The sequence below is a fragment of the Carlito syrichta genome, unplaced genomic scaffold (genome assembly GCF_000164805.1).
Source record: "Carlito syrichta isolate Samal-C Ts95f unplaced genomic scaffold, Tarsius_syrichta-2.0.1 Scaffold304727, whole genome shotgun sequence".
Classification (NCBI taxonomy): Eukaryota; Metazoa; Chordata; class Mammalia; order Primates; family Tarsiidae; genus Carlito; species Carlito syrichta.
This window is the reverse complement of record NW_007248823.1, coordinates 18454-28062: the sequence shown is the minus strand read 5'-3', so window position 1 is coordinate 28062 and position 9609 is coordinate 18454. Positions and strand designations below refer to the sequence as shown.

Sequence of the window (9609 nt, the reverse complement as noted above, 5' to 3'; positions counted from 1 at the left end):
CCACTCACCTCAGCCTCCCAAGGCGTGGGATTACAGGCTGAGCCACCGAGCCCGGCTGCCGCCATGTTTTCTAGAAGAAAATTGGAAGATGGGCATGAAAGTAATGTAATTATGGGCATAACCTCAGATCTGCTTTAATTTTTAAAAGTATATTACTTGCAAATGTTAGGACTTTCATCTTTCAGTAAGAAATTATTTATAACCCCAGCACAGATTGAAATCTCTATTTCAAGAGTTAGGCCTCTGCCCACTGCAATAGCTGAATACCTGTCTACACTGTATCCTTGTAGGGAAGATAGTTCACATTTTTTTTTTAAGTATTCACGCAGTTTATTTAGAAAGTGAATGAGAGAAAGAGAGAGAGGAGATTCACCTCCCCAAGGTAGGTGAGGGGATCAAAGCTAAGAAAACATTTGCAAGTAATATACTTTTAAAAATTAACGCAGATCTGAGGTTATGCCCATAATTACATTACTTTCATGCCCATCTTCCAATTTGCTTCTTGCGTGTGGGCCAGAAAGAAAAGGATGGTGTGGGCCAGGCATGGTGGTTCAATCCTATAATCTCAGCACTTTGGGAGGCAGAGGCAAGAGGATTACCTGAGCCCAGGGGTTCAAGAACAGCCTGGGCAACTTGGTGAGACCTCGTCTCTACAATAAATCAAGAAAAATTAGCCAGGTATGGTGGCGCATGTCTGTAGTTTCAGCTACTTGAAAGGCTGAGACAGAAGGATCACCTGAGCACAGCAGGTCAAAGCTGTGGTGGCCGTGAGCATGCCACCACACTCCAGCCTGGGTGACAGAGTGAGACTCTGACTCAAAAAAAAAAAAAAAGAAAAGAAAAGGCTGGTGTGGAAACCGGCACTAGGAATTCCCCAGAACCTCAGCACTCATGGGGTGTGTTACACACATGAGCTCCACACATCATACCTTAAGGTGGGACAAGACTGGGGACAATTGTTCAGCTTCCAGACCTTCAGCCGAAGTTCTCCTTGTTGTTCACCTCTGGCATTTCGTGTGTAGCTCTGTTCAGTGTCATCAATTTCAGTGCTGCCACCTCTTTGTGCCTTTCCTCTTCCAGCGCTTGGTGGTCCTAAGCCATAACCTCCTTCCATTGTTCCATCTTCTCAACTCACTTAAAACCAGCAGTTCAGATCAACAGACCCTGAGAAGCGGCTGTACATCAGGCTAACAGTCTTAATCCGGCAGTGCAAACAGACACAGGTCAGGCTGCTCCCTGACCACAGCTGGAGTCAGCTGAGGAGTGCTGGCTGTGTCTCCGGGAAGGAAAACTCAAGAGACCATAATTAAATGGGTCCCCTGAAAGGCCAATGATTGCAACACACAGTTACACCAACACGTGGCCTTATGATACTTAACCTGAAGGGAAGGTATAGCATTGACTTCTATTAAACTGACAGCTGGAGGGTTTTTTTTTTTGGAGTCTCACTCCATCACCCAGGCTGGAGTACAGTGGCACGCTCCTGACCACTGCAGCCTCGACCCGCTGGGCTCCGGCAAATCTTCTGCCTCAGTCTTCCAAGTAGCTGGAACTACAGGCGTGTACTACCACGTCCAGCTAATTTTTTGATTTATTGTAGAGACGAGGTCTCGCCATGCTGCCCAGGTTGGTCTCGACCCCACGGGCTCAGACCATCCTCTCACCTCGGCCTCCCAAAGTGCTGAGATTATACGCTTGAGACACCATGCCCAGCTGGGGGGTTCTTACTCAAGTGGACATGGATGGGGAACCTGCCAGGTGCAGGGGCAGGTGGAGGGGAGCAGAGCTCAGAGAGGGCTAACATAGTTTTCTATCATGATGCTGAGACTCCACAAGTAAGACAGAGAGACGATCCTCACACCAGAGTGTGGCAGAAGACACACAGCACTGTGCTCCAGAGGAGAGAGCAAAGGACATCATCTGGGATGCTGTGAGGCAGGCCTGGGGAAGGAGGGGAATTGGGAAGCACTGAGCACAGGGCCTGAGGCTTTGTCACAGGCTAAATCTTTCTCCTTCGTAGGTAAAGCCAAGACTCCCAGCTCCAAGGCCTATACAGCAATTTCTGTTTCATCCCCGGAAGTTTACTTACTTTTTCTTATAATTATTTCATAAAAACGAAGTCTTGCTATGTTGCCCAGGCTGGTCTTGAGCTCCTGGGCTCAAGCAGTCCTCCTGCCTCAGCCTCCCAGAGTGCTGGGACTCCAGGGGTGAGCCACCAAGCCCAGCCTCATCCGGGGAAGTTTCTTTATTCCTCAGACCTCTTCTCATTTAAGCCAAGAGGACACGAGGACAAGCCTTCCTCCAGGGTCAGGAGGGCTGGGTCAAAGTGAGGGGAAGGGCAACGGAGGCTTGTTGCATACGCACCACCAAGGCTGAGCACGAGGCAGCACCATGTCCCTGGCTGTGCTCGTGCCGTGCATACAGTTTGGATCATCCACAGCATAGACGATCATTTCCCCTGCCACCACTCTAGCAAATGTCAGGGAGTTGACGCTGAGTGAAACAGGAAGTAGCCGGGCTCCATGGCCCAGCCTGTAATCCCGCGATTTGGGAGGCTGAGGTGAGTGGATTGCCTGAGCCCGCAGGTTCGAGACCCGACTGGGCAACTCGGCAAGACCTCATCTCTACAATAAATTTTTAAAAAATCAGCCGGGCGTGGTAGCGTGCACCTGTAGTTCCAGCTACTTGGAAGGCTGAGGCGGAAGGATGGCCGGAGCCCAGCGGGTCGAGACTGCGGTGACCGGGAGTGGCCACTGCACTCCAGTCTGGGCGACAGAGTGAGACTCCAACTCAAAAAATAAAAAAGAAAGAAACAGGAAGTGCTGAGGTTTAGCAGGCCCCTCCTGCGGGGTGCCTCGGGGCCCAGGCTTCGCTCCTACGGAGGGAGAGCCCTTTGTGGGGTCCCCATCACTTCTCCCAGTTCTGTGCTGTGGAGCCAACCTGGTGTAAGTGTCATCTCGCCTCCGCACGACGGCCCTCCGACAGGGAGATGCTCCCCTACCCCTCCTTCTCCCCATAGGTGTGCCCTTCTCCAGATCCGCACACCCCCTTCTGCCAACCTTCCTCCAGGCTGCCCTCTGCTGGGGTTAATTTGCAGGGTGCTGCGCTGCTGTGCTTTCCAGGCTGCAGGACTGCGAAACCAATTTAGAGGTTGGCCACTAAAATAAAAAATAATTTTAAAAAAGGCCAGGCACAGTGGCTCACGCCTATAATCCCAGCACTTTGGGAGGCCAAGGTGAGAGGATTGCCCATGGATTCATGAGCAGACTGGTCAACTTGGTGAGACCTCATCTCTACAATTAAAAAAAAAAAAGCCAGCCAGGCTCAGTGGCTCAGCCTGTAATCCCGCGCTTTGGGAGGCTGAGGTGAGTGGATTGCCTGAGCTCCTGGGTTCGAGACCTGCCTGGGCAACTTGGCGAGACCTCATCTCTACAATAAATCAAAAATTAGCCGGGGGTAGTAGCCCATGCCTGTAATTCCAGCTGAGGCGGAAGGATCATCAGAGCCCAGCAGATAGAGGCTGCGGTGGCCGGGAGCAGCCATTGCACTCCAGTCTGGGCGACCAAGTGAGACTCCAACTCAAAAAAAAAAAAAAAAAAAGCCGGACCCAATGGTGGGTTGCTTGTAGTTCTAACTACTTGGAAGGCTAAGACAGAAGGATCACCTGAGGCCAGCAGGTCGAGGTGACAGAGTGAGACTCCAACTCAAAAAAAAAAAAAAAAAAAGGAGAAAAGGAAGGAAGGAATGAGAGAGAGGGAAAAGATACGGACTAGAATAAAATAGAAAATATCAGAGGGCATTACATATAAGGACAGCTCTTTAAAAAAAATTATTTATGTTTTCAAGTTGGGATTTCACTCTGTTACCCAGGCTGGAGTGCAGTGGCACAATCACAGTTCACTGCATCCTCGACCTCCTGCGCTCAGGTGATCCTCCCGAGTAGCTGAGACTACAGTTGTGTGTCACCATACCTGGCTAATTTTTTGATTTTTAATAGAGATGAACCCTTGCTGTGTTGCTTAGTCTGGTCTCAAACTCCTGGGTTCAAGCGGTCCTATCCTCCCACCTTGGCTTCCCAAAATGCTAGGATTACAGGTGTGAGCCACTGTGCCCAGCAAGGACAGTACTTTTATGTGATGTTTTATTTCACATACATATACACACACTTGCATGCACATAAACCCATGCAGATATCTACACACATACATAATGGTATAGTGGTTAAAAGCACAGGCACGTGCAAGCTGTGTGCTCAAGAAGGTACTCATAATCCTTGAGAATCCAGGCTCCTGTCTTGTTGCTTTGTCATTCTGAACCGGCTTCTACCTCATGGTCCAGGATGGATGCTTGCACTCCTGCCATTACACCTGAAATCCAGGCAGCACAAAAAAGAAGGGAGGCTGTAGCCAAGCTGACTTTTAGCTGGTACACATCAGTAGAGCTGTACCAGGACTCCAATTACTTATATTCTTCTGTGCCAGTTGACAATTGCTGCTGGCTCCCTGAGGTTCAGAAGTGATTCACTTTTTCAAGTCTCAATTTCTTCCTCGGGAGCATGAGGATAAAAAAATTGTAGAACTTATCTCATAAATTTGTTGTGAAAATTAAATATGATAGTATACATTCTTTCCCATCACAGTGGCCAGCACAGAAGCAAGGCCCAATAAACTGAAGTCACTGTTATTATTAGCTATGTTTTGTAAACAATAAACTATAAGAATAAAGTATGGCACCAGAACTGAAGATAGTATTCAAGGGCAATCTGATACGGAGAATAGTGGCATTGTCACTGCTTTTACTCACCCAAGAACAGCTCACCCAAGAAGGGGTAATAATAATCATTTTCCCATTTCCAGTCACTTCCTGCCCAGGGTCTTGTGGATTTGACTTTCCACTCAGTGCTTCTGGAAACTTTACTGATTAAAAACATTATTATTATTATTATTATTATTATTAACACAGGTCTCACTTTGTTGCCCAGGCTGGAGTGCAGTGGCACAATCACAGCTCACCACAGCCTCAATCTCCTGGGCTTAGGCGAAACTTCTGCTTCAACCTCCTGAGTAGCTGGACTACAGGCGCACACCACCATGCCTAGCTACGTCTGTGTTTTATTTTATTTTTTGTCGAGACAGGGTCTCTCCATGTTTCCTAGGCTGGTCTCAAACTCCTAGACTCTCTCTTCTCCAATTACTCAATTGTCTGTAACACAAAGCAGCCATAGTCAATATGTAAACAAATGAACATTACTCTGTTTCAATAAGACTTTATTTAATGAAAAAAAAAAAAACTCCTGGACTCAGCAATCCTCCCGCCTGGGCCTCCCAAAGTGCTGGGATTACAGGAATGAGCCACCGCATGTCACTGCATGGCCATGTTCATTCATAAGGGGCATTTGTAATTCAGTCATTAATGACAATGTCCCTTTATGTCATTTCAATCCCACAGCATGTCTTGCTCTCTGACCGACAGCCTGATTCTTCAGTCTGACCAGGAGAAGAACCACAGGACAGCAGTCGACGCCTCTCCCGATTCGACCTATCAAAGAGTCTGGGAAACATTTGCTAACCAGTCCAGGGCAGAAAGGGATGCCTTCCTGCAGGACACTTTCCCCAAAGGCTTCCTCTGGGGTGTCTCCACGGGAGCCTTTAAGGTGGAAGGAGGCTGGGCTGAGGGCGGGAGAGGGGCGAGCATCTGGGACCAGCACGGTCACCTGAGCACTGGCAAGGGCCAAGCGACGCCGTGGGTGGCCAGTGACAGCTACCACAAGGTGGCCTCTGACGTCGCCCTGCTTCGCGGCCTCCGGGCTCAGGTGTATAAGTTCTCCATCTCCTGGTCCCGGGTCTTCCCTGCTGGGCGTGGGAGCAGTCCCAGCCTCCCAGGCGTCGCCTACTACAACAAGCTGATCGACACCCTGCTGGACTCAGGCATCGAACCCATGGTGACGCTGTTCCACTGGGACCTGCCTCAGGCCCTTCAAGATCATGGCGGGTGGCAGAATGAGAGCGTGGTGGATGCCTTCCTGGACTATGCGGCCTTCTGTTTCTCCACTTTTGGGGACCGTGTGAAGCTGTGGGTGACCTTCCACGAGCCATGGGTGATGAGCTACGCAGGCTACGGCACCGGCCAACACCCTCCAGGCATCGCTGACCCCGGGGTGGCCTCATTTAAGGTACCTCCTGTCTCTGCAACTCCTACTTTTTGGAGGAGAAAGGTCATTGACCGGAAGACAATTATTTTCTCTGTCTTCTTCCATCAGCAAGTCTTTACTCTTTGTTCACTAAAGGAAATCAGAGGGAGGGAAGGAAGCATAAACTGTTAATTACCTTATTTTTTCCAGACACTGTGCTGGCACTTTAAAAATAGTTATTACAGCCGGGCTCAGCGGCTCAGCCTGTAATCCCAGCACTTTGGGAGGCTGAGGTGAGTGGATTGCCTGAGCCCGCGGGTTCGAGACCCGCCTGGGCAGCGAGACCTCATCTCTACGATAAATCAAAAAAATCAGCCGGGCGTGGTAGTGCACGCCTGTAATTCTGGCTACTCGGAAGGCTGAGGCGGAAGGATCGCCGGAGTCCAGCAGGTGGAGGCTGCGGTGGCCAGGAGCAGCCACTGCACTCCAGTCTGGGCGACCGAGTGAGACTCCAACTCAAAAAAAAAGTTATTACATCCTCAGAATGGCACAATGGATGAGGGAAGTGGAGCTCAGAGAAGATAAACAATGTGTCATGACTTTGCTAGTGAGTTGCCAGGTGGAAGGTCAAGATTTGAGACCGAGTCTTTCTGACTCCAAAGCAAGTTCTCCATGGCACCTAGGATTCTTAGTGGCAAGCGACAGAAAACCCAACCCAAACTGACTTAAGCAAGAAGATAATTTATAAATTCAGGAAACTCAAAAGTCTTGGTTTCAGCTTGATCATGGTAGAGTTTGATTAGCGCAAATGATGTCACCTGGACCCCATTGGTCTCCCTCTTTTGTTTCCTTTGTTGGCTTTATTCTTGGGCTACTTGGTGGCCAGAGAGCAGTAGCCCCGTCTCTGTTACTTCAAGACAAGCAGGGAAGAAAACTTGCCTCTGTTCTGTCATTCCCAGCAAAAGCGTCCCTGTCTCATGGTCTCTGAGTGGGCCACATGCCCAGCCATAAACCCGTTGCTCGGTCCCAGCTAGGGTACTGTGGTGGCTGACTGGGGTGGGTCTCACCATCCCAGGCTTTACCCCTCAACACCGGGGCTGAGGTGAGGAGGTGGGGAGGGGGAAAAGGAAGGAGGGGCTGGCTTTCTAGAGGTCAGTCAGGGCATGGTTCCAACAAGAACAGGATGTATGTGCTGGGGGCAAAATTGTAAATGGCTTCATATGGGTCCTTCCCATCATTCCTCTTTCCTTTAGAATCTCCTAGAACAGGGGTCCCCCAACCCCTGGGCCACGGACTGGTACTGGTCTGTAGCCTGTCAGGAACTGGCCTGCATAGCAGGAGGTAAACGGTGAGTGAGCGAGCAAAGTTTCATCTGTATTTATAGCTGCCCCCTCATTGCTCACGTTACCACCTGACCTCCATCTTCTGTCAGATCAGCAGCGGCATTAGATTCTCATGGGAACACGAACCCTATTGTGAATTGCACATGTGAGGGATCTAGATTGCACACGCCCTAGGAAAATCTAATGCCTGATGATCTGAGGTGGAGCTGAGGCAGCGGTGCTAGTGCTGGAAAGTAGCTGCAAATACAGTTTAACATTAGCAGTGAGGTTTGACGTCACAGAGACCATCATCAATCAACTGCTTGCAGACTCATATAAAAACCCGATCAGTGAGTGGCAAGTGAGTTAGTATACTTCAATTGTACAGCTGCGTCTGGTGGCAGGCTTTAAGTCAGAATCTGACACTTACTTTAGTCTGTGAGTGGCTTGTCCATTATTTTATTTACCTCTTCTGTCCACACCTTTTTTTTTTGAGTTGGAGTCTCACTCTGTCGCCCAGACTGCAGTGCAGTGGCCGCTCCCGGCCACCGCAGCCTCGACCTGCTGGGCTCCGGCGATCCTTCCGCCTCAGCCTTCCAAGTAGCTGGAACTACAGGTGCGCGCTACCACACCCGGCTAGTTTTTGATTTATTGTAGAGATGAGGTTTCACCAAGTTGCCCAGGCGGGTCTCGAACCCGCGGGCTCAGGCAATCCACTCACCTCAGCCTCCCAAAGGCGTGGGATTACAGGCTGAGCCACCGAGCCCAGCTCATACCTTTTTTTAATGGTGAGTTGTATAACTATTTTGTTATATATTATAAGGTAATAATAATAGAAATAAAGTGCACAGTAAATGTTATGTGCTGGAATCATCCCGAAACCACCTCCACCCCCCGACCCCTGGCCCATGGAAAATTTTTCTTCCATTAAACCAGTCCCTGATGCCAAAAAGGAGTTGTCCTAGAAAACCTATCAGTGGCCTCTGGCAACGTGTTAGTCTGGGTTTCCCTTGTCATTCTTTGGGTTCTGTTCCTTTTTTTTTTTTGAGTCAGAGTCTCACTCTGTCACCCAGACGAGTGCAGTGGCCGCTCCCAGCCACCGCAGCCTCGACCTGCTGGGCCCGGTGATCCTTCCGCCTCAGCCTTCCAAGGAGCTGGAACTACAGGCGCGTGCTACCACGCCTGGCTAACTTTTTGATTTATTTGTAGAGATGAGGTTTCACCAAGTTGCCCAAGCAAGTCTCGAACCTGCGGGCTCAGGCAATCCACTCACCTCAGCCTCCCAAGGCGCCGGATTACAGGCTGAGCCACCGAGCCCAGCTCGAGTTCTGTTCTTAAATGTAGCTGAGCACAGTGGCTCACACCTGTCATCCCAGCACTTTAGGAGGTCGAGGCGTGAGGATTGTTTGAGCTCAGGAGTTCAAGCCCAGCCTGGACAACATAGCAAGACCTCATTATGTCTAAATAAATAAATAACTGTGGTGGTGACTGCCTGTAGTCCCAGCTACTTGGGAGGATACGGCAAAAGGATTACCTGAACCCAGAATGTTGAGGATGCGGTAAGTCATGATTGTACCACTGCACTCAAGTCTGGGTGACAGCATGAGACTCTGACTAAAAAAAAAAAAAAAAAAAAAGAAGTATTTCTTGTGCCCCGTATTCAGTGTTAAGAAGGGATCATGACCATGCCATAGACATGTTATAAACTTTTGGGGGGAGATGGTACTAACACATATAACAAAATTAGGGAAAGATTCAGAAACTGCACAGTTAGGGTGAACTGGAGCACCAGGAATAAATGATTCAATAAAATGACAAAAATTATAGCCCATGAGTCAAAGCTTCCATTCTGCTGTCGTACAGAAAGTGGCCATGCATAAGAAGAGATGACCCTTCTGAAAATGGAAGGTTTGAAATTTCTGTTTGTCTTCTTGTTTTAGGACTTATCCAGAGCTTTTCTTCTTAGGCTTTTCTTATCCTCTGAACTATGGCTCTGGAGATATTTGTACAGACTTTTATAAGAAAGCTATCTTCAATTTTCTCCTTCAATTCTTGCCTTTTTTTTTTAACCTGTTAAAATGTTATAGTACCGAGCCGGGCTCGGTGGCTCAGCCTGTAATCCCGTGCCTTTGGGAGGCTGAGGTGAGTGGATTACCT

General features: G+C 49.1%; 1 protein-coding gene across 1 annotated transcript in view; it reads left to right on the top strand.

Annotated features, from left to right (window-relative positions):
- Positions 1-9609, top strand: part of LCT (lactase) — a 48715-nt gene that overhangs the window by 23556 nt on the left and 15550 nt on the right. Inside the window, exon 6 of the mRNA XM_008060781.1 lies at positions 5449-6172. Within this exon, the coding sequence (XP_008058972.1) occupies positions 5449-6172 (724 nt within the window). The remainder of the gene's footprint in view (positions 1-5448; positions 6173-9609) is intronic.